The sequence below is a fragment of the Pelodiscus sinensis genome, chromosome 5 (assembly GCF_049634645.1).
Source record: "Pelodiscus sinensis isolate JC-2024 chromosome 5, ASM4963464v1, whole genome shotgun sequence".
In the NCBI taxonomy this organism is placed as follows: domain Eukaryota; kingdom Metazoa; phylum Chordata; order Testudines; family Trionychidae; genus Pelodiscus; species Pelodiscus sinensis.
In genome coordinates, this window is record NC_134715.1 from 70,278,456 (window position 1) to 70,304,056 (window position 25,601).

The 25,601-nt window shown below is 44.8% G+C and overlaps 1 protein-coding gene across 1 annotated transcript in view; it reads right to left on the reverse strand.

Annotated features, from left to right (window-relative positions):
- Positions 1-19,182, reverse strand: part of GPM6A (glycoprotein M6A) — a 339,554-nt gene extending 320,372 nt beyond the window's left edge. Inside the window, exon 1 of the mRNA XM_006131600.4 lies at positions 19,007-19,182. Within this exon, the coding sequence (XP_006131662.2) occupies positions 19,007-19,178 (172 nt within the window). The 5' untranslated portion in view covers positions 19,179-19,182. The remainder of the gene's footprint in view (positions 1-19,006) is intronic.
- Positions 19,183-25,601: the final 6,419 nt, after the last annotated feature.

A 25,601-nucleotide genomic window follows, 5' to 3' on the forward strand; every position in this document is an offset into this window, starting at 1 on the left:
TGATTCTGACCCTGCTCTAGAGATACATTCCTCAGGAACAAATGTGACGTTTGTATATTAGCAGACAGGGCTCTCTGCAACAGCACCACTGCTTTGAACTCTTTACTGAAGAAGATTAGAATGTTCTGGAAGCAGTGAAATATGAGGTCTGTGTATGAAAACCATTTTTCACTTAGCTTTCCCACAGTTGCAAATGAAACCAGCAAAAAGGATGAGAAAGGGGCAGTAGTAGAGAAAGATGATTAGAAGGAGGAGGAGAAGGAGCTGAAACAAAAAAAAAGTGGAAATAATTATATGAAAAAAGACCTAAGGACATCAAGAGAAATAAGGTTGAAAAAAATCAACCAAATTACATTAAGACATCAGTTTAATTCTCCCATGAGTCACTCACAGTACGTCTACACAGCAGGGCTAAAGTCAAATTAAGCTACACAACTTCAGCTATGTTAATTGGATATCTAAAGTCGAAATAGCTTAACTTGGCTTTAGGCACTGTCTACACAGCAGGAAGTCAAAGGAAGAACACTCTTCCTTCGACTTCCCTTACTCCTTAGAAAATGAGGGTTACAGGAGTCAAAGGCTATGTCTAGACTGCAAAGAAAAGTCGGAAAAAGATATGCAAATTGCAGTTCTCAATATGCATATATTTTTCTGCTTTTTCTCAGAAGAGGCTTTTCTGAAACTTGGCCCGTCTACACGCGGCCAAATTTCAGAAAATCTCCTCTTTCAGAACATCCTTTATTCCTCATACAATGAGGAATACAGGGATGCCGAAAGAATGAATCCGCTTTTTCGGAAACTGTTCCAAAAAAGCAGAAGCTTTCCTTGGACACGGCAGAGGTACTCTGCAGCGTACACATAGCCAGAGTAAGAAGTCCTCCAGTTCAACATTATTATTAAATGAAGGCTTGTAGTGTAAACATCAGTTATTCCGAAATAACACTGCTACATAGACATACATCCTTCTTCATAATAGCTGAGTGTAACTGTAAGAGCCTACATAAAGTTTGTAAACTACCGGTATATTTGTTGCAAAATAAAGTTCCTATTCTGCTCATGTTGAAGGTAATGGAAAATGTTCTGGGAATGGACAGGAAAAGGAAAAATTATTTATTCTGGATGTACTTATACTGGATCATCTTGTTTTCATTTTGCAAGAGTTAAACACACACACACACACACTTCATACTTTGACAAGCAACACAGATTTTAAACCTAGTTTTCCAATGACATGTTTGAATTTCATCCCGTATTTCACATTAAGGCTGAAAAATCTGTTCTATTCAAGAACCACTGACAACTTGTAAAACTGATTGTTATTTTCTTTTGGAATGTGTAATATTCCCCAAATTCTGCATATATTATGTGCTTGAATTAGATGTAAATATATTTTCCTGCTTCTAAAATTCTTGTGTCTAAGCAGATCAGGGTGATTATTTCAAATGCTTTATTAATCCAAGCAATCTGTCAAGACCCAGACAGACAACATAAAAGACGTCTTTGGAGCTATTAGAATACCAGCTGCAAGCTTTATCATTTTGTTTATTACACACCAGAGAGACTCAAATCCCTTTACTGTAAGCTAAAGAAGAAGAAATTATTCTCTTTACTCAGAAATGAGTTCATCTGAAGAAGTGGGCTGTGCCCATGAAAGTTATGATACCATCTACGTGTTTTGTTAGTCTATAAAATGCTACCAGACCATTTGTTGTTTTTTAAGTTTATACATATTTTTGTTAGACTCTAAGCCCTGGTCAACACTAAGGAGCTATTTTGAAATAACTACCCATATCTCAAAATAACAAATGGAGCATTCACACGACCAAGCCCATTATTTCTAAATAACTCCTGCTTTCCACGAGGAATAACACTTATTTCAAAACAGTTATTTCAAAATAGCGATAGCATGGACACTCCACTGCTGCTATTGAGAAATAAGTACTCCCAAAAGTCATTCAAAGTAATTACTTCCCAATGCTTCCTGAGACTCCAAGTCGAAGTAGCGCATCCACATTCAGGGAGCTTGCCCCAGACTAATTTCAAGGCTTCCCTGTAGTAAGGACACTCTTCTACTAAATAGTTATTTTGGAAGTTATTATTTTGAAATAAGTTATTTTGAAATAACTTCCTAGTGTAGACATGCCCTTCAGTGCCACAGGACTACTTATTGCTTTTAAAGTTACAAACTAACACGGCTACTGCTCTGAGACTCTGAAATATATGCGTGTTTTCTAACTGGTTGTATAAGCAGATTTCACATGTGTTTTAAATCATGTACTTTATGAATTATGAATAATGAAAGCACAGGATTACAATTGTTAGCTCATTAAACTGTTAATCTTAAAACATGAGTCCAAAATTCTCTCAATTCCTACCATATCATATCTATTAGAACAGTTTTGGGGGAGGGTTGTTTTGTTTTTCAGAAAACCAAATTTGTTTTCAGGTTATTTTTTCTTTTGTTTTGTTTTATGAGATAACTTGTTTTGTTTTGTTCATTGGAAACAAAAACTTGTGCTTTTTGGCAAAAAAGGAAACTGAAGGCTGAGGGGTTAGTTCTAGTTGCTGTGACATTTTCCTAAGCTGATTCTCAGCCAAGCCATCAGCTGTATTCAATCATAACAGGAATAGTTTGGAAAGAGATTGGGAAAAGGAAACTGGTTAGTCATCAAGTTTGAACTTACATTTTATTTATGAAATAAATTATATACAACAAATGTAATTAAAAGCAAAATCAACTTATTTAGTTCAATCATACAACTTCCTCTCATATACGAGTCTTGAAGGAAACATAACTACAGGATTCAACTATGAAAACCACTACACTCTGGTCCAGCAATAACCATGGTCCAGCAGAACCAAGGCTGCTCCCGGACCAGAGAGCCTGATGGCAGGAGGGCCAGCAGCCCAGCCGGCACTGGGGACAGCGAGGCGGAGGAGACCCACAACAGTGCTGAGGCCAGGGATTAGAGAACCCTGGCAGCCCACAGCAGTGCAGAGCCGGGGACTGGGGAGCCCTAGGCGCCCATGGCAGCACTGGGTGCGGGATCAGAGAAGCCTGAGTGACCGTGACACCGAGGAGTCTGGGGCCAGAGAACCCAGACACTCAGCAGCAGCACAGGGTCGGGGGCTGGAGAAGCCTGAAATCTAACTGCACACAGTTAGAAGGTAGAGGGGGCAGAGGCAGGGGCCGGTTGGCACAGGGCCCGTGGCAGGAGACACCTCCCCTAGTCCAGCAAATTCTGTCGTTTGAGACTGGTCAGGTCTTGACTGAGCTGGACCAGGAAGGTCCAACCTGTAGTTTCAGAGGGGACTGGTATTGTTTGGGGTAAATATGAAAAGATCAGAGAGGAGGAGGAGGGGGAGATGCAGCTGCAATCGGGCTTATGTCACCCAGATCATCATCTTTGTGGAGCAAAAAGGGAAAAGGGGGAAAAAACAGGGATAAGCTCATGATAGCAGCCCCAGTTTTCTCACTCCAAATAAAAAGGGAATACCAACTCTTACATCTTAGTGATAATGACAATCACCTATGCCATTACCTATGCCTCTCTTTTGGCATCTTTATGGAATGAACCTAAAACCTCTAGATTGAACAATTAGGAGTCTAACAACTTGATCTAAACAACCAGGGCTATTAGCATGACACTAGTAGCAGATTCAAACCTCTGTGCAAGTCTCACAATTAGAGAATGGCCAAGAGCCACACTAGATTAGTGTGAATTGCACAAGCTATTTAATTAATCCAATTCTTCTGTGGCAGTTTGGCAACATAAAGGTGATTTGAGTCTTTAGATCACAGCATGGGATTCCATTCACAGTTCTGCCTGAAGTCATCTCATGCACACTCAGTTACCTCATCTGTAAAATGGAAGAATGATAGTTGTACACCCTGACTATAGTACTACACAACCTTGCTTAATAAAATAGTTCCATGTGTTATATATCCTAGCAGTCTGAGGCAAAGCCAAGATTCACATTTATTAGTACTTGATTTACAGTTGGGGATATATTCCCCTAAGCTACAGAGTTTTGCATGCGTAAACCTGTATGCATATTCATATACATATATTGCAACATGCATAAATTAAATGAAAATAAAAATTAGCATTTATTTTTGCATAACATTCTACAGACATCAAGTACACACACAACAAAAATAGATGGATTAAAGCAGCATTTCTTACACTGTGGAATGCACCTCAGAACAGGGCATAAAAGTCCTTCATTGTCCCGAATTGTTCTCCAGAGTTCCAGCTTCCATTTTTTAAGAAAGTCACTATAGCTCTGACAGTTGCCAAGAAAATGTTGAAAATATGGTATCAGTGTACATGATGCAGCGATATGCCTTTCTGTGCAATCAGCCTAAAACTGTGGACTCTAAGGCTACGTCTACACTGGCCCCTTTTCCGGAAGGGGCATGTTAATTTCAGAGATCGCAATAGGGAAATGCGCGGGGGATTTAAATATCCCCCGCGGCATTTAAATAAAAATGTCCGCCGCTTTTTTCCGGCTTTTAGAAAAGCCGGAAAAGAGCGTCTACACTGGCCCCGATCCTCCGGAAAAAGCGCCCTTTTCCGGAGGATCTTATTCCTACTTTGACGTAGGACATTTTTATTTAAATGCCGCGGGGGATATTTAAATCCCCCGCGCATTTCCCTATTGCGATTTCAAAAATTACCATGCCCCTTCCGGAAAAGGGGCCAATGTAGACGAGCCCTAAGATGTGAACTGCTCCATTCATTTCTGTTATGCTATTTCAGATATTAATGCTTTGCTATTTCAGAGCTCAAAGTTTGTAAGAAAGGAGAGAAATTATATTATGGAGATCTACACAATCTGCTTCAAGTGACCACTGATTTTGGATAACATCAGGTGGCAGGTTTTTAGAGGGAAAGGGCAATTAGTTTCATTTTTCCTGAAAGGAGACTCAGCTCTGAATGGCTTGGGAAATAATGGGTTAAATGAACAATTAAATATTCCCACAATTTATCAGCACTATTTATTGATGAGAAAAAAAATGAAAAGCCAAAGCAGTAGGCCTCTTTGCAACACAAAGGGCTCAAAACACAGAAGAAATAATGTGATTTCAATCCATTGAGCATTGGGGACGCAATGGTACTGTGAGACGAGTGCATGCTCTTCTGTGCAGTATGTTCCTATAGGCAGGTTTAGATTAGGAGAAGGAGGATCTGCAAACTCCAGTTTCACTCTAAAACTGACTGTGAAACTGACTTCAGAAGATTTGACACTTACTGTCTTGACATAATTCCCCAAAAAAGGGAATTTATGCTTGCAAAAAAGATTTCACAGACTGAAGAGCTGTCTGTCAATGTAATACTCAATACCAATTCCAGAACAAAGGCAGTCATGAATAAGAAACAAGACTACAGCAAGATGGATGGAAAAAAGGGTTGGACAGTAACTCAGTTTTGCTTAACACCAGCATGGACAGCAAACAAGCCTGTAGTCCATGCAGAGGACAGTAGCAGTCATCCTGTGAAGTAGCCTAAAAACATGAATGAGCATCAGTGGACAACCAGACAACACCTTCCATAACAATTCAGAATTGATGAAGTCTAAGGCTTTAGGTCAAAAATGCCATAAACAATGGCTGGTCTTGTTCTCTACACTTCTCTTAGATTTGTTGTGCAACAAAAATCATGTTGGTGGGGCCCTGAAACAGTCTGAAACCACACTGAGATTCCAGAAAGACATCTTCAGCAAGAGGGAGGAGAAGGTTCAAAAGGATGCTATATTGGCCCAGAGGGGTTGATGCACTGCTCAGAGCCCCAGCCACTCAGAAGGCAGCTTGCTGTGGCAACCCTCATAGGAAGGGCAGCTCAGCAGAGCAAACAGAAGTCTCTTCCTGACTAGCAAGGGAGAAATACTGGCTCCTGGTGCTGGGAGCATCATCCAGGACAGAGCAGCAGGAGCTCTGACTGACCACTGCTGGACTGCAGCCTTGCTGGAGGGGCTGAATGAATGCAAGGGCTATGGGGAAGTGGCCCAGGGAAAGAAGGCAGTAGAGGGAAGAGGAAGAGGGCAGTGAGAGGCTGCTTGCAGTACACTCCAATTGCACAGAGCTACTTCCTTCATTGATGACCAGGAAGTACTGCAGTGGTGAGTCTGCAACCCACTACTGATACGAGCAAGGATCTTCCTGCTAATGGAGGGGAGGGCAATACTTGGGTGATTCCCGCACTTTGACTTGTTTCCTTTCATAAAAACAGTCACAATATTGGCATTCTTTAGGTCAGGTGGAATTTGCTCATTAGAATCAAAGAATCATAGGGCTGGAAGAGACCTCAGGAGATGATCAAGCCAAGCCCCCTGCCCAAGGCAGGACCAATCCCAACTAAATCAATCCACCCAGGGCTTTGTCAAGATGAGACTTAAAAACCCTCTAGGGATGGAGATTCTACCTCCTCCCTAGGTCATTCATTCCTAGTGAAATAGTTTTTCCTAATATCCAACCTAGACCTCCCCCACTGTAACTTGAGACCACTGCTCCTTGTTTTGCCATCCGTCACTACTGAGAACAGCCTGTCTCCATCCTCTTCGGAACCTCCCTTCAGGAAGTTGAAGGCTGCTATCAAATCCCCCCTTACTCTTTCTTCTGCAGATTAAACAAACCCAAATCACTCACTCTCCCCTCATAGGTCATGCGCTCCAGTCCCCTAATCATTTTGGTCACCCTCCCCTGGACCCTCTTCAATGCGTCCACATCCTTTCTATAGTGGGGGGCTCAGAACCGGACACAATATTCCAGATGTGGCCTCACCAGAGCTGAAGAAAGGGGAATAATCACTTCTCTGGATCTGCTGGCAATGCTTCTCCTAATGCACCCCAATATGCCATTAGCCTTCTTGGCTACAAGGGCACACTGTTCACTCATATCCAGCTTCTCATCCACTGTAACCCACAGGTCCTTTCCTGTTGAATTGCTACTTAGCCTTTCAGTCCCCAGCCTGTAACAATGCTTGGGATTCTTCCATCCCAAGTGAAGGACTCTACACTTGTCCTTGTTGAACCTCATCAGATTTCTTTTGGCCCAATCCTCTAATCTGTCCAGGTCACTCTGGACCCTATCCCTCCAGCATATCTACCCCTTCCCCTAGCTTAGTGTCATCTGCGAACTTGCTAAGGGTGCAATCCATCTCCTCATCCAGGTCATTAATAAAGATGTTGAACAAAACCAGTCCAAGAACCGATCCTTAGGGCACTCCAATAGAAGCCAACTGCCAACCTGATATCAAGCTGTGGATCACTACTCATTGGGCCCAACAGTCTAACCAGCTTTTTATCCATCTTACAGTCCATGTATCCAATCCATACTCCCTTAACTTGCTGGCAAGAATATTGTGGGAGACGGTATCAAAAGCTTTGCTAAAGTCAAGGTATAGCACATCCACTGACTTTCCCATATCAACAGAGCCAGTTACCTCATCATAGAAGCTAATCAAATTGGTCAGGTATGACTTGCCCTTCGTGAATCCATGTTGACTATTCCTGATCACTTTCCCCTCTTCCAAGTGCTTCTAAATGGATTCCTTGAGGATCCCCTCCATGATTTTTCCAGGGACTGAGGTAAGGCTGACTGGTCTGTAGTTCCCTGGATTGTCCTTCTTTCCTTTTTTAAAGATGGGCACCGTATTTGCCTTTTTCTAACCATCTGGGATCTCTCCCAATCTCATGAGTTTCCAAAGATAATGGCCAAAGGCTCCTCAATGACATTTGCCAACTCTCTCATTACCCAAGGATGCATTAAATCAGGGCTCATGGATTTGTGTATGTTTAGCTTTTCTAAATAGTTCCTAACTTGTTCTTTCCCCACCAAGGGCTGTCCACCTCCTTTCCATATTGCATTGCCTAGTGCATTTGTCTGGGAGCTGACCTTGTCCGTGAAGACAGAGGCAAAGAAAGCATTGAGTACTTCAGCTTTTCCCACATCATCTGTCACTAGGGGTATGTCTACACTACAGCGCTAATTCGAACTAACTTAGTTCGAATTAGTTAATTCGAACTAAGCTAATTCGAACTAACACATCCAGACTAAAAAACTAGTTTGAATTAGCGTTTTGCTAATTTGAACTAGCATGTCCACATTAAGTGGACCCTGAACTGGGTTAAGGATGGCCGGAAGCAGTGCCAGCAGGGCATCAGATGAGGACTTAGAGCGTGGAGCTGCTGCCTCAGGCTAGCCGAGGGCTGTGCTTAAAGGGACCCGACCCCCACCCCGGACAGACAGTTCTCAGGGGTGCCCCGCTTGCAAAGCAGTCCTGGCTTGGAGTGCCCTTAGTGCCCACACTGGGCACATCACAGCACTCGGCCATCAGACCGGCTGCAGTTGCCGCAGGCTGCCATCTGGGGAGAGGGGGCAATTGGGAGGCTGCAGGAGAGCTTCCACCCCCAGAAGCCCACAGAGCCAGCCCAGTCCTCTCCATCGAAGGCTCGTACCCCAGTCCTCCCTCACCTCCTTCCACTTACCCTTCCCTAGCCCCCCTTCCTGATGTACAAAATAAAGAAAACATGTGGTCAAAAATAGAATCTCTCTTTATTGAGCAAAACTCGGGGAGACTGGGAAAAGGACGTGGGAGAAGGGAAAAGAGAGGGTGGGAGAGAGGAGGGCAACTACAATGATCAGAGGTTTGGAAGAGGTCCCATATGAAGAGAGGCTAAAGAGACTGGGACTTCTCAGCTTAGAAAAGGGGAGACTGAGGGGGGATAGGATAGAGGTCTATAAAAGCATGAGTGGGGTGGAGAGGGTGCATACAGAAAAGTTCTTCGTTAGTTCCCATAATAGAAGGACTAGAGGACACCAAAGGAAAGGAATGGGTAGCAGGCTTCAAACTAGTAACAGAAAGTTGTTCTTCACAAAGCAAAGAGTCAACCTGTGGAACTCCTTGCTGCAGGAGGCTGTGAAGGCTACAACTAGAACAGAGTTTAAAGAGAAGTGAGATAAAGTGATGGAGGTTGGGTCCATGGAGTGGTATTAGCCAGGGGGTAGGAGTGGTGTCCCTGCCCAAAGTTTGTGGAAGGCTGGAGAGGGATGGCACGAGACAAATGGCTTGGTCACTGTCTTCGGTCCATCTCCTCCAGGGTCCCTAGGGTTGGCCGCTGTCAGCAGACAGGCTACTGGGCTAGATGGACCTTTGGTCTGACCCAGTACGGCCATTGTAAGCTCAGGGCTCAGGGTCGGGGGTCTCAGTGGACCACCTTGATTTTCATGCACATCTGCTCCTGGGTGGCTAGGCTGGCAGCTCTCCTGCCCTAGACGGCCGCTTTCCTGTGCCTAGTGCGGAGGTCGTGGACGAGGTCCACGATGTCTGCACTGGACCAGGCAGGTGCCCACCTCTTGCGGTCCTGGGCAAGCTCCAGGGAGCCGCCAGCCTGGTCCCGGGAAGAGGGGGAGGGCTGGGGGGAATCGGGTGGCTGGCTCGAGCCGTGCCAGGTGCAGGGTCTGCTGGCTGGGTGCTGGCAGGCTTGCATCTGGCACGGGCACCGTAGCCAACCCGTGCCCCTTTAAGGGGTCCGGGGCCGGGAGGGGGGCAATAGAGTTTCCCTGGTGTTGGGCTAGCCTCCCACTAGTTCGAATTAAGGGGCTACACACCCCTTAATTCGAACTAGTAAGTTCGAACTAGGCTTAGTCCTTGTAGAATGAGGTTTACCTAGTTCGAACTAAGCGCTCCGCTAGTTCGAATTAAGTTCGAACTAGTGGAGCGCTAGTGTAGCGCCTATCAAAGTTAATTCGAACTAACGGACGTTAGTTCGAATTAACTTTGTAGTGTAGACATACCCTAGGTTACCTCCCTCATCCAGTAAGGGCCCCACATGCTCTCTGATCACCCTTCTTATTGCTAACATGCCTGTAGAAACCTCTCTTGTTACCCTTCACATCACTTGCAAGCTGCAATTCCAATTGCACTTTTGCCTTCCTGATAATTCCCGTGCATTCTCAAACAATATATTTATACTCCTCCCTAGTCATCTGTCCAAGTTTCCACCTCTTGTAAGCTTCCTTTTTGTGTTTAAGCTCACCAAGGATGTCCCCGGTAAGCCTATCTGGTCGCCTACCTTATTTGCTTTTCTTACCGCGCATAGGGATGGTTTCTTCCTGTGCCTTTAATAAGGCTTCTTTTAAAAAATTGCCAGCTCTCCTGGACTCCTTTCCCCTTCATGTAAGCATCCCAGGGAATCCTGCCCATCAGTTCTCTGAGGGAGTCAAAGTCTGCTTTTCTGAAGTCCAGGGTGTGTATTTTGCTATTCTCCTTTCTTCCTTTGCTCAGGATCCTGAAATCTACCAACTCATGATCACTGCTTTCCAGGTTGTCACCCACCTCTACTTCCCCTACTACTTCCTCCCTGTTTGTGAGCAGCAGGTCAAGCTGTGCATGGCCCATGGTTGGTTCTTTCAACACTTGTACCAAGAAGTTATCCCCAACATTCTCCAAAAACTTCCTCAATTGTCTGTGTACTGCTGTATTGATCTCCCAACAGATGTCAGGGTGATTAAAGTCACCCATGAGAACCAGGGCCTCGTCTACCTCATCCTCCTGATCTACTGGTCTATAGCAGACACCAACCACAACATCACCGCTGTTGCTTCCACCTCTAAACTTAACCCATAGACTCTCAACAGGCTTTTCTCCCTCTATATACTGGAGCACCAAGCAATCATACTGCTCTCTTATATACAATGCAATTCCTCATCCTTTTCTCCCCCGCCTGTTCTTCCTGATCAGTTTATACCCTTCCATGACAGCGCTCCAGTCATGCGAGTCATCCCACCAAGTCTCCATTATTTCAATCAAATCATAGTTCTTGGACTGGGTTAGGGCTTCTAATTCTTCCTGTTTGTTCCCAGGCTTCTTGCATTTGTGTACAAATACCTTAGATAACCAGTTGATTGCCTTACCGTCTTCATTCGAATCAGAGGTCCTCCTTTTTTGCTTATTCCTCCTTGTGTTTCTTCCCGGTATCCGACTTCCCCACTTACCTCAGGGCTTTGGGTCACCGACCCCCAACAAACCTAGCTTAAAGCCCTCCTTACTAGGTTTGCAAGCCTATCTGCGAAGATACTCTTTCCTTTCTTGGTTAGGTGGATCCGATCTCTTCCTTGCAATCCTTGTGCCCGGAACAGAGCCCCATGGTCGAAGAAACCAAAGCCCTCTCTCCGACACCACCTGTGCAATCACGCATTTACTTCCTCAATTCAATGATCCCTACCTGGACCTTTTCCTTCAACAGGGAGGATGGATGAGAACACTACTTGCACTTCAAATTCCTTCATCTTTCGTCCCAGCACTAATAATCTGCAGTGACCTGCTCAAGGTCATTCTTGGCCATATCATTAGTTCCTACATGGAGAAGCAGGAAGGGGTAGCAATCCGAAGGTTTGATCAGTTTTGGAAGAGTCTCAGTTACATCCTGAATGCAAGCTCCTGGTAAGTGGCACACTTCTCAAGATTCCAGGTCTGGACAGCAAATGGATGACTCAGTCCCTTTTACGAGGGAGTCTCCGACTACCAACACCCGTCTTCCTCTTTTGGGAGTGGTTGTCCTGGAACCCCCATCTCTAGGACAACACATCCCATGCCTTCATTAACCAAATTCTAACAAGAAGTTGATGACGTTTTGGCACAAGTTCTATTCCTCCAGCTTTGAAGGCCACTACAATGATGCTATCTGGCCCTGGCATTTTGTAGTGTCTAGTCTGGGGCTGCAAGGTTTTTGTGGAAAAAGCTATGCAAAATGCACTTTGCATTTTGCATAGCTTTTTCTGCCCTTTTTTTTTTTTTTTTTGGAAGAGGCTTTTCTGCCATTTGACCCCGTCTAGATGGGGACAAATGGTAGAAAAGCCTCCTCTTTTGTCAGAGCCCTTATGCTTCATGAAACAAGGTATATGGGGCTCCCCGAAAGAGCGCATTTGCTCTTCTGCGAAAAAAAATCAGAAGAGCAAACATGTTAATCTAGACATAGCCTGAGTGATGGATCACCAAACTCCCTCAAAAGAGGGATGGTGAAGAATGGACTCAATAGTGGCACCTGAGATTTCAGATTCATGGTTGAAGAGAATCTCAGAATGTTCCTTCCAACATTGCTGGAGGGCACATTGTCCTTAAGAAGTGTAGAACTGACTTAGGATAACAGAGGAATTGTGCCATTTGAACTTGGGCCACAAATGGTTTTCCTTGCTTGAAAAAAGGAAAAGTCTGTATCTCAATGGCTTTTCTAGTCACCACTTATTCTTGATGTCACGCAGTCTCCTTTGAATGCCAGCTTTAAGCTGATGATAGGTAACCTGTAAACCATGAACTGGACTCCTCGCCATCTTAAGTCTCATCAATAACTTTTTCCCTGCAGACATCATCCTTATATCCAAGGATAGATTACAACATGTAAAAGGGTTGGTTTTTTTTCCATTAACTGTCAACCTTGTTTATTCAAACTGGGAAGAGCATCCAGTTTTTACCCTAGATGATCCCTGTACAACATTATTGTTTTCAATGGAATTAACTGATTATTAAATGTCAATTGCAAAGTTAAACAATTATGTTGATAGACAAAAAGTTCTTTCTTATCTGTGTGAGCAGTGATCTCTAACGAGGAAAAAGCAGTTGACTGAACACACTCTGGGAACACCTCTGAGTAAGAAAGAAACTATTTCTACAGTGACTCTTAACACTAGAACCAAAGAAAGTACAGAGAAGCCAAGAATCCTACAGAGTAAAATTATACATTGATACAAAAATTCCTTTTTGATCTCACATACCAGAAAGGTTTTGACCAAGATCTAACAAACAGACCATTGTAATTCTCAATAAGAGGATTTCAAAAGTTAAATAGCAAGGAGACATACTTGGTCTGTAATAATACAACTTGTATTTTCCATAACTTTCTGAGCAGCAGTATTATTTCTAACCAAAGTCACAACTTACAATTTTAGTTGCTCATTCTTGCAGAGACATTCTACTCCAAAGAAAGAAAAAACAGTAGAAATTACTGAGGTAAAATAATTACTAGGTCACAAAAGTAGTAAAAACGTGAAATATAGTCACACAGCAGCTTCAGCATTTGCTAACTGGTAAGAGGGGAACACTTTATAGTAAGACACTGAACATCACTGTCTGAGGTTTGGATCAGCAGAGTTACATATTCCTCACATTCCTAACAGGGTATCAAGATCATGATTTAACCAGGACAGAATGCCAAATAAATCCAATTCATTATTCATAGGTAATATTTTAAGTCCATAATCTTCCCTAGGCCAAAGGCGCGTCAACTGTCACTTTTATTGATGTCAAATACTAGGTCTGGTTGGGTTTGTAGATATAGCCAAGAAAATACAAGTAAATATATCTGAGTCAATTGATACTTGCTTTCACAATTAAGCACAACTGTTCAGAATAAAATAATTCTCTAGGAGGGGACTGGAGAAGTACAGAAGCAGAAGTGTCTACTATTAACCTGTAAATGAAAGGGCTGTATATAAAAAAGAAAATATGTTTTGTGTTATTATGAAGGAGTTTTGACACTGGAGCTCACAAAACAGTTAATGGACTATGACCCCCAAATCTGACCAATTTAGTGAGACATCTAAAACACAAACTGATTCATTAGAATGTTAATGCTTCAGTAGTTTTCTTTCATTCCTCACTTTCTTTGTACTGTACTTTGATAATCTGTAGCAATTTGGCACAGTTACAGAAATTAAAACATAAGTAGAATATAAAGGAATCAACCAACAGTTAACCAAATAATACACAAAATACAGACCTTGTCTTAGAACCAGATAACACACTGCCAAGAGGAGCTAATTTCAAAGGCAAGAATATCAAACTGAGAGTAGGAGCACGCAACAAGAATCTCCCAAACAACTGCCACTGTTGTTATAAGGTGAGGAGTGCACACTCATAACCAGATCTCTCGACAATTCAGAGCTTTAAAGCCACAAGTACTCTGCTTTATTCCCTGGAATGTGTCTCCTATAAATCATGATTAGATTTTGATTATGCAGGAGAAAGGTGGTGTGACCGACCGTTAGACCAGGCGGTCCATTATCCCTAACTTCACCAAGTTTCCAGGTGCCCTCCAACCCACCATAAGTCTCATTTGTCCATCGCCGACCACGCCAGTTGAGCTAGACTGAGCCGGTGACTAGGCTTGTTATAAATCTAGCGGTTGCGTCCTGATCCAGCTCCCTGGTTGAATCACGGGGAGAGGAGGGTCTGGGCCTTCCCTCTCTCACGGGTCCCAGTCCAGGGCCCTAAGGACACGGACCTGGCTGGGGTCCTGTCCAGCTGGCGGGTCTTTTCACCGCAACACGCCAGCCCTCGGGCTCTCTCTGCCTGCCCTGGGCCACTTCCTCTCCCTGCTCACCCGCCGTCAGCGAGAGGACTACCGCCCAGCTCGGGACCTCCTCCCTTTTACCTGCTGGCCCGGGGACCCCCTGTTCGCCTGTCTTCTTGGGCTTTTAAATCTCCCGGCCTGGCGTCCCGCACCTACGCCGGGGCTCTGCCCTTCCTTGGCGTGCCAACGATGGTGACGTCACCATGCGTCCGCCCACCGTTCACTCCTCCCCCTGGCAGCCGCACCTTCCAGGCGGCTGATCGCCATGCGCATGCTTGGCGGCCGCCAAACAGCTAGCACACCACCGATATCATGCCCCCCGGGTTGCTACGCAGGCAGTGGTCGGAGGACTACTAGTGCGGGGCGGCTCTGCCCCGTCACAGGTGGTAAGGGATGAGGATACAGGACAAATGTGACATTTATCATGATACACAAACTACTTAATCTACTAGACTAGTGACTGTGGAACTTAATAGATGACCATTAAATAATTCTGAGTATTCTGGAGCCTGCTAAAATTCACCAATCTCTAAGGACATACTACAGAATAATACTACTCCCAAAATGGAGCAAGAAAAGACTCAGCTTTAAGGCGATGATGATGTAATCAGGATAAAGTTATTCATCATATCCTATTTCCTTCTTCAATCCCTAATGTTTAGAGTTTCTAGGGAAAGTGATTGTATTTATAAGGAATTTCCACTACAGGCAGTCCCCGACTTACGCGGATCCGACTTACGTCGGATCCGCACTTACGAACGGAGCTTTCTCGCCCCGGAAGTCGGGGCGAGAAAGCCCCGTTCGTAAGCTGCTCCGGTGCCCCTGGTCTGCTGGAGACCGTCTCCAGCAGACCAGGGGCACCGGGCGGGTTCCCGCGCTTCTGAGGCTTTGCCACTTGGGTGCCGGTGCTGCTGCCACTTGGGTGCCGGTGCCTGTGGTCTGCGGACTGAAGCCGCAGCCGCGGGGGGGTCCCGCGCCTCTGAGGCTTTGCCAGCGCAAAGCCTCAGAGGCGCGGGGAACCGCCGCTGCTGCCGCTTTGACTGAAGCGGCAGCAGCGGCGGTTCCCCGCGCCTCTGAGGCTTTGCACTGGCAAAGCCTCAGAGGCGCGGCACCCCGCTGCCGCTGCGGCTCTGCTCCCCATGTCCCTGGTCTGCTGGGGGGAGGGGGCGCAGCTAGTGTGCTCCCCCCCCCCCCAGCAGACCAGGCTTTTGTTTTGGACTCTGGGGCAGAGCAGCTGGGGCGCTGCCGATTGGTCCTGCAGCGCCCATGGGCACTACTGGACCAACCCGGCAGCACCCCAGCTGCTCTGCCCCAGGTCCTGATTCAGCCGCTGCTGGTCAGTTTCAGCAGCGGCTGAATCAGGACATCTGGGGCAGAGCAGATGGGGTGCTGCTGGGTTGGTCCAGTAGCACCCCAGCTGCTCTGCCCCAGGCGTCCCCAAGTCAGCTTCTGCTGAAACTGACCAGCGCTGACTACAGAAAGCCCCAGGCAGAGTTGCTCTGCCCCGGGCTTCCTGGAATCAGCTGCTGATCAGTTTCAGCAGCAGCTGACTTGGGGACGCCTGGGGTTCTTAAGTTGATTCTGTATGTAAGTCAGAACTGGCCAGTTCCGACTTACATACAGATTCAACTTAAGAACAAACCTACAGTCCCTATCTTGTAGGTAACCCGGGGACTGCCTGTACTAACTTCATTCAATATATTCAACTCACTAAGACACACCACACTCTAATGCAAGAAAGCATATGGTCCTTGGTGTGGAATAGCACAAAACTTTTAATGAAATTAAACTCTCTTATCCAGACTGAAGAGATGCTATCAATTACTGACATACAACTAAATGGTAATTCTCGTAACACAAACAATATATACCAAACGCACTTGACTTGGTACAGCCCTAGGACTTCACAACATGAACTTTCCATCACTTGTAATTATAAATAAATATAGAAACCTAATTAGGTGTCAGATGTATTAATTGTATTATAGGAACACCAGAGGTCTCATTAGCCTGTTGGACTAGTTATTGTACATAGGATAAAAAAGAAAGTCCTTTCCCCACAGAGTTTCAGAGCCTTACAATCCTGGACAAACAAGTGGACAAAGCAAACAACTTTAAGGAAAGAAAAAAGGAGGATGAGGTAACAGCAAAATGAGGAGGTTTTGACCAGAAAACCTAGTTGTCACAGTTTATCACCTACCAAACATTTATCATTAGACATTTAGTATAATGATTTTAAACGGATATTCCATGTTAGTTTTGTAATAGTCATGTATGTGAATAATAAATTATTTACTTTCAGGTGATGAATACAGCTAGCTAGGAATACAATTGTATCCAAAAAAAAAAAAAAAAGCAGGAACTATCCCTCACCGATAACTTGTCACAGTACCCTTCTTCCTCCCTCCCCCCACCATCCTCAAGTGCCTGTTTACCAACTCTGAAATAAAAATAGCTAGTAATTGTGGAATTTAATTAATAGTTGTTACAAGATTTGGAAGCACGGGGTTTCTCTTTTACAGTTATTCAAGTATGCAATTTTGGCCTTGACACGTGTTCTGAATAAGCATATCTGTTGATTTAGTTGAAAGGATAATTTAACTTCAATCTTTCTCACTTTACATTTAACTTTCAATAACAACTGAAACATTTCTGTTTTGAATTTATTCTCAGGATGTTTTATTATCAAAAACATGGTTAAACAGTGGTTGCTAATGGTTTGTATCTTAAAGATGGTATTACTGAACGCAGTGCTCAGGAAAACACAAAGAAAATTGTGACACCATATTTAATGAAAGTTATTTTTGCTTGCATACTGTTGTTTCATAGCCTTCCTAGTGTGAGTATGCTAGTGACATATGAAGAAAAAGTAAATGAGACTTCTATGTGAGATGCAAGTAAAATTGCTTTATAACCCTCCACAGTGTGGGTCTTGCAAGTGATTGGAGTACTCTCAATTCCCATTGCTCATGGGCATTATTCTTTTCTTCACAAAAGGAGGAATAAAAGTTTGTATGCTTGAACTTTCTCTTTCACCAACAGAATTTTAACCAGTAAAAAATATTACCTCACCCTTTAAGGTTCTCTAAGATCCCAGAATCAACGCACAATAATAATACTGCAAGCAGAAAGAAATCACTTATGCCTGCTTTTCATCCAACAATGACACTATGGTCAGTCCCAGGATAAAACAGCAAGGTAGCAGCTCACAGTTCTGAAGGGAGGAAATGGAAGTGAGGGGGGAAAAGAAGCAGCTGAGAAAAAAAGTGAGTAATGGGGAGATGAAAGGCACTAGACAGAACAAGCAGTGAGTGGGAGCACAGGAAGGCCTCAGCAACTCCCCATGATTTAAAAGGAAAAGATAAAAAGGTGTCTGTCAGAGAAGAAGCAGGCAACCCAGGAGCCGATGGGGTAAACAGAACTTCTTTATTGCCCACTAAAATTTACCTCAACATACAGCACGATGTCTGAGTGGAAACAAATTGGCGTTAGTCAGACCCTTTTATCTATTTTAATATGTTAATTCACACCTATATAATTAATATTAATAAGAAAACAATACAATGATACCCACCCCTAATTACTTTCATATAATTTCTAATCGGATCAATCTTAATCTATGTTCCCAAACTACAAAAACGAAAGGAAAAAGCACGTTTAAAGGGTAATGCAGTGTCTGACCCCTGTACCACTAATGTAGAGCCATTTCAGACCTATTAATTTTTACATATCCCAACACTAGCTATACCCCGATACTTCTGAATTTGGGGACCCTCCCCCCCTTCAAATTCTAATGCCTGAATAGAGAACAAGTTTAAGACTGTGATACTAATAAAGTCCAGGTCATAATGCACCCCTACCCAGCACTACAGCAAACCTTGGTCTGGCTAGAGCTGGTAATTTGTGGTCCCCCTTCAGAAATTCCGTTTCTTCGATAGAGAACAAGTCCGGTTGCTCCTTTCCTAGCATTTGCAGAGTCCCTGCACCTCTCTCTTATTCTCTCAGAATGTGTTAGGCTACAGGAGGAGAGTTTGGAAGTCATGCGTGCTATGGAGCCAGTCAAATCCAGCAGGCTACAGGTGACTAATTATACTCGGATGTATCGGGTCTAAGTGTCTCTGGTGGGAACAGCAGAACACGGCTCTTCTGAAGCCGCTGTTTGTGCCGAAATGTGGTGCCAAATGAGGGGGTTTGCAGCACTGTGAAATCAGGCCACAGGATTTTTTGCTGTGATAAGAAGAGGTTTGTTCACTATTTCAACAAGGAAAGTCAGGGCGCTGGGACTAAAACTCGCCAGGACCCTGCATTTCCCCCGCCCCTGAGGAAGAGGGCTCAGAACCTTGGGGCTCTGCGCTCCCCAGCGCCTGCGACAACTTTAGAGACAACAACCTACTACAGCCCCGTCCCTCTGCTCGCTCGCAAGCGAGCTGTGGGGAGCCCGCAGGCAGCGACCTGCTTTGCCCGCAACAGCCCGGCTGCCAACCCTGCGCGGCGGGGGCAACAGCGCTGGATTTCCCGGGGAGCACGCGGGGAGCGTCTCTCCCCTCCAGCCACCCCACAAAGTTGCCGAGCCGAGTCAAACTCGGTGCGCAGCGCAGCCCGCGCCATGCGCCGGCCGCTGGGAGCCTGGGCTCGCCCGGCCATGGCGACTCACCCATTGCTCTCTTCTCCACCAGCGCTGGGGCTGCTCCTCCCGGCCTCTTTAGCACCAGCGGCAGCTTCCACCAACCCCCTCCGCCCGGCCCCAGGCGGCTCCCCCGCCCCAGGCGCCGGCGGGCCAGGGGCGGGCCCAGGAACCCCTCCCCCTCTCCACCTGCCTCATTCATTGGCGTCCCGCAGCCCCCAAACTGTCTCCGGTGCCTGCTCGAGAGCGGCTGAAAGGGCGGGACGACAAGCGAGGGGCCAGGGTCTACAGGACGCGCTGAGCCTCCTGGCTTCGGCATGGTCCATGCTGTCCCCCCGCCCCTCTCTGCTGGAGGGTTGGAAACTGGGGAGGGGAAACAGACTGTGAGCCCTCCCTAGAGTCTCACTTAGCCCTTGCTGCAAGTTCCCTGGCCCCCACTGATTTGTTACCCCTCTGGCACGGGCCGTGTGCACATACATGAACAGTGAATAGTCATCTGCCCAGCCGGACCGTCCTCAGACCTTCTTTCCCCCTTCCTAGAGAGACAAATGTAATTCTGCCTCGCACTCTAGTGCCCCACACATGGGGAAGGAACTGCGATGGTGCAGTTATAGGAACGGGTGTCTCCGCCTGGAAAAAGAAGCTAACCAGTGTTCCCTGTAAACTCTGCGCTTGCCGCCCAGTTCTTTGCTTCTAGCGGTGCATAGTCACACATGCCTCGGTGCATATAAAATGTATGGAAAAGTTTAGAGGGACTAGTGAAGCTAACCCCTGCTCATACTGATGCCTTGTTATTCTTGTAAATTGACTAGGTAAATATACAACTTTTAGATCATGTGCCAATAGCTTTCTCTCTTCCCTCAGCCTAGACCTAGACCCACTTTACTGGGTCTAATTCTACTCCCATTGACATAAAAAATTAAGTTTTGCCATTTATGTCAGGGACATGGGATCATACTTGTCTATGTTATGAAACTGGGACTTATTTGTGAATGGAAGGCTGGTGAGCAGGCTCTTTATGAACTACTTTTTTTCTCTCGAAATGAACAAATATTCTGGATTGCAGGAAAGATTGCATTACTGATATTTAAACCACAATTTGAGAAAATTAAGCCACTATTGCCTATTTGCAGTACACTTTGGATTGAACTTTTCTCATATGTATATATGGGTATCCCATTGGTTTTTCCTTCCAATGACACTAATTTGGAACTTTTATTATAGTTCACTATGATTTAAGTAATAAAGTTGTGCAGGATAAATGGGGACAGAATGTGACCTAGAGATATTAACTGTATTAACATTGACAAACTCATACCTGTCCATATACATAGATATTAACAATGATAAAAGAGATGTTAATGTTCTAAATTACAGCTCCAAGCCGGCTTCTCTACTACCTTATGTAATCTTTTAAAACTATGCAAATTGAGACCATAGTTTTGTAAAATACTACCAGATCAGAATGACAAATGACTGCACAGGGGGCAAGGTAGTGGAAAATCTGACTGTGTAATCTGTTTATCTATTATGGGGGGAAAGTGCTAACATATCTGGCAAGCTGCAAAGGACCCAAATCATTTTCCAGTACCTTTTGTAGTTATTGACACATACAATTAGCCAATTTTTAGGGTCCTCTGGGTCATTTTTCTTAGAAAAAGAAATTGATGGAGTCCAGTATTTCTTTAATGTAATATACTGTTTATTTAAAATCAATATGAAGCCCTGTTTCCCTGAACACAGGAGGAATCAAAAAGGAAGAGATGGTTTCTTTGTTTACAATTTCAAATCCCATTCCAGGGAAAGTTTGCACTCAAAATTCTCTCAACGTTTTTTTCAGAATCATATGACCAATGAGCTGTGTCTCTGGCTTTCTAATACTTCTTTCATCCTCACAAATACACACAGCTCCACCATTCAATGTCCCACCATTTGCTGTGTCAGTCTGCAAAGAAAATCCTTGTTCCACATGGCCCATCTTCTGTTCAAGTCTTGTCAAGTCCCTATATTTTGGGTGGTGTGAAGAAAGCTGATCTTGAACATCTAGCTTCAGTGAGGTCTAATCTAACCCATAATAATAACGGGTACTAGGCTGGAGGTCCAGTTCTACTGTAAAACAAACATAAGGGCTAGGAGATCGTGACCAGAGGGAAGGATAGCTACACTATACAACAGACACTAGCATCAGGAAAGGGTTGAATAGTGTGGTTATGCTGCCCTCATAACACAGTATGGACATCAGCGAGAGAAAGTGAAACAGGGCTATTATAATGCATAACAAGTACTGTGGGCAGCACAGAGTGAAAAGGAAAGGTGAATCTATCCTGCTTAATGGAGGTGGAAAGGGGAAGCTATTGATACCAGAGGGAAAAGGGAAGGTACACTTCACAATGGGCACTAGGGGCTGTAGAGGGCAAGAAAGGGACAGGACACTCATTCTGCTTCATCGGCACTTTGGGCAGCACAATTTGAGGAGCATAAAGGAGTCCTATACTACATTGCTGGTCTTAGTGCCCATTATACACAATAACCCCGCCTCTTTCTCCACTTTTACCCTCTGCATCCCAAACTGAGTGTGATGCAGTATACACCCTGTCCCCTCTTCAGAATCAATGGGCCCTAGGTGCAGTAGCGTGCTAAAGAGGAAAACAGGGAGGTCTGCTGCCTAAAGGGCACTCCAAGCAGAACAGAGTGCAGTGGGTGGTTATGCTGCATGATGGACATGAGGGGCAGCACGGGATAGAAGTGGGGAAAGAGTGCCTATACCTCATAATATGCGCTAGTGGCAGCATAGGGCAAGGAGCCTAAGTGGAAGGTATGCTGCTTAACACCCACTAAAGCATACTGAAGATGAAAGAGGGCCAGTGGCTGCTATATTTCGTGAAAGGCATGAGGGTTAGCAAAGAGGAAAGGGGAGCAATACTGCAAAAAGGGCTCTAGGAGTAACAGAGAGTGAGAAGGGGAGGCAAGAGACACAGTGAATAACAGGCACTAGAGTGTAAGGGGGCATCTATACCTCACAATGGGCACAAATGGCAAAAAGGGTAGGTCCAGGAGAAGAGAAGCCTTACCATAATTCTGCTCTAGTCCACAGTGGTAATGTGTCAATTCCATTATCTCATCTAGTTACGGGTATCACATTTCATGCTGTCCAACTGGAGGAAGTCTACAGAACAACAACAGAACTGGCTGAAAATCTAGAACAGAGCTCCTATGCAGGCAGACTAAGCACCTAAACGGGAAGGAGGAATTACAAGCACAACAGACACTACAGGCAAGAGAGAAGGAAGGAGAAAAAACATCTACACTTCCTCAGAGATACCAGGGACAGAAGAGGATAAAAAGGGTAGCTGGTGAGCACTATGGTAATGGTCTGAGAATGGTAAAGGGGCAGCTACATGGGTGCCAGGGGCAAGAGAAGGTCAAAAGGGGAAAAGAGGGCAGTTCTAATGCCCAAGGGGCACTACTGTGGGCATAAAACTGGGGAAGGGAAAGGGGCGCCTGTCTATCCTGCATAACAGACAGGAGAGGGAGCCAAGGGGCAGAAGGGAGGCTATGCTTTACAGTGACCACTAGGGGACGGCATCGTTGGAGCAGGTGATGGCTCGCTCATACTGCCAAATGGATACTAGGGGCAACAGAGAGTTAAGGAGGGGAAAGAAACCTCCTCTTTACATGATTGGTCCTAGGCTCAACTGTACACACTGACCTCCCTTTTTAACCTCTTTATACCATATTCGGTGTTATGCAGTCCAACTGCCCTGTCTCCTCCACAGAGTCAATGGGCAGTAAGGGCAGCAACCTAAGGGGGTCAGTGAACGCCTGTTCTTCCACAAGAAGCTGCCAGTGTAGACGTAGCCATGGCGCCTAGATTGCTTCAGCTAGTTCCTTAAGTACCTTAAGATGAATTTCATCTGGCCTTGCCAAGTTGTATATATCTATTTATCTAAATAAACTTAATCTGTCTTTTCCCTATTTCATCTCCTATATTCACGGATTTGTATATAGTCCAGGCCAGTAGTGAGTACATTTGCTTTCTTAGGTCACAGTTCTGCAAGCTGTTTCCATGGGAGTGGACTCCTATGCAGAGCCTTTTGACACCCCCGCTCCCCCCGAAGTCTATACACAAGAATAAGTCTATCTCTGTGAAACAGCTTGCAGGATCAGAATTCTTAGGGACAAAGGATCATGTCTTCACATGTGTTTGTGCAACACCAAGTATAATGGGTCCCAAGTGCTGGTTGGAGCCTCTGGGAGCTACTATAGTATAAGTATGTCATAACGGTAAAAAAAAAAAATTGCTAGCACTTGATAGCTGTTCATTGACCTTCATAACATGAGTTGGTGGGCTCAATGTGTTTCTTAGATGACATGTGGCAAGATCACAAAACACACTGGCACTAAATCTCCCCTTTTTCTGTCAAACTCAGTAGAGAGAGCAAGAACTATCAGGCCACGAAGGCTGAACTATCCTCTCTGATCCCTAAAAATGGTCCCTCTTATTCAGTGTTATTGATTTGTATGTAAGGTTTACATAAGTCCCCCATGACAGCTAAACAGAAATGCTTCCTGGCTTACAAAAGGAACGAGTCAAATGCTGATACAGCATGCAACTTCTTGGTTATTTTGAAGAAAATTAATGTTACCACCCACCTTATTAGCCACTGTTTACTGTTTTCCTTATGATGAACCATTATAGGATGCATATTTCTCTTTCTCCCATCAGATACAATGTACTATATGTAATTTTCAAGAAAATGCACCACACTTCTACACTGTCAGTAACATCTTGAGGGGTGTAGAATCTGTCCATCGATTTTTAGGGTGTTTTTATCTAGATGCAGGTTTTATATTTGTTTTATTGGATACCCTACTTAATCTGTCTGTAGAAGTGTGAAGGCCATCTTTAGAGAGTTTAGCACTGCTGGTGGCAACATAATTTTGAGTATCCTTGCACACTAAGGCACAAGAATTAAATTTTGTGCCAAATTTGTGTGAAGGAATTAAAAACGAAATCCTTGCTCTCTTAAATCAATGGCAATGCTCCCATTGACACCACTAGAGTCAGTATTTCACCCATCAGCCCTAATTCATCAAGGATATAATCACTGATGGGACTTAAACATCTGCTTAAATGGAATTGGGGCTAAAAAGGTGAAAGCTCCTTGTGTGAGATCAGTCTGCATGTGTGCTGAAATATCAGGCTAATATTATCCCATTTTTTTGTGTGTTCTCCCATCCATCTCTGGCCTTTGCCCATATAGTTAGATTGCAAGCTCCTTGGGGAAGGGATTATCTTTTTTCTATGTTTTTACAGCACCTAGAACAGTAGTCTACAACCTTTTTAACCACAAGATCACTTTTTCAATTTAAGTCCAATATAAGATCAACCCCAAACCCAAATATCCTCACCCCACTTCTTTCCCTCCCCTTCTTGGAGGCTCTGCCCCTCCTCCACCCCTTCTCCAAGGCCTCACCCTGCTCACTCCATCCCTCTTCCTCCCTGATCCTAACTCACTTTCACCAAGCTGGGATAGGGGATTGGGCAACAGGCTCTGGTCTTGGACACCGTTTGGGAGGGGCTCCGGGCTTAGCCCAAGGCAGGGGTCCAGGAGGGGTTTCAGGTTGCAAGCTCTGGGAAGGAGTTTGGGTGTCAGGGGACTCACGTCTGGGCAACGAAGTTGGGTGCAGGGGGAGGTTCAGGGCTGGGACAGGGGTTCAGGATGCAGGCTCCGGCTGGGCACTGTTTAACTGAGATGGCTTCTGGGTAGGGAAGCAATGGAATTAAGGCAGGCTTACTCCTGCCCTGGCTTTACATCACTCCTGAAAGTATCTGGTATGTACAACAATGGCTCCATGGTGCCTTGTGCTGCTCTCATCTATAGGCACTGAGCTCACAGCTTCTAACTAGCTCATTACCTCCCCATTACTGATCAGTGGGAGCTGCAGGAGTGGTGTCTGCAGGCAAAGACAGCATGTGGAGACACCCCCCCAGACACACTGCTCTGCCTTTCTCAGTGGATATAGGGACATGCCAGCCACTTCCAGGAGCAGCATTTACCATGGGGATAATTACTCCAGGCATGACAGGCTAGAGCTCACTACTCAAAGAATAGGACTATGTAGCACTTTAAAGACTAACAAGATGGTTTATTAGGTGATGAGCTTTCGTGGGCCAGACCCACTTCCTCAGATCAAATAGTGGAAGAAAATTGTCATAACCATATATACCAAAGGATACAATTTAAAAAAATGAACACATATGAAAAGGACAAATCAAATTTCAGAACAGAAGGATGATGGGGGGGGAGGTAAATGTCTGTGAGCTAATGATATTAGAGGTGATAATTGGGGAAGCTATCTTTGTAATGGGTAAGGTAATTAGAGTCTTTGTTCAAACCTAAGCGTAAAGTGTCGAATTTGAGCATGAATGACAGTTCAGAGGATTCTCTTTCAAGTGTGTTCTTAAAAGGCTTTTGAAGCAGGATGCAGGTAATTAAGTCGTTGAGACAATGTCCTTTCTGGTTGAAATGGCAAGAAACTGTTTTTTCTTTATGATCCTGTCTAATATCGGTTTTGTGGGCATTGATCCTTTGGCGAAGTGTCTGAGACGTTTGTCCAATGT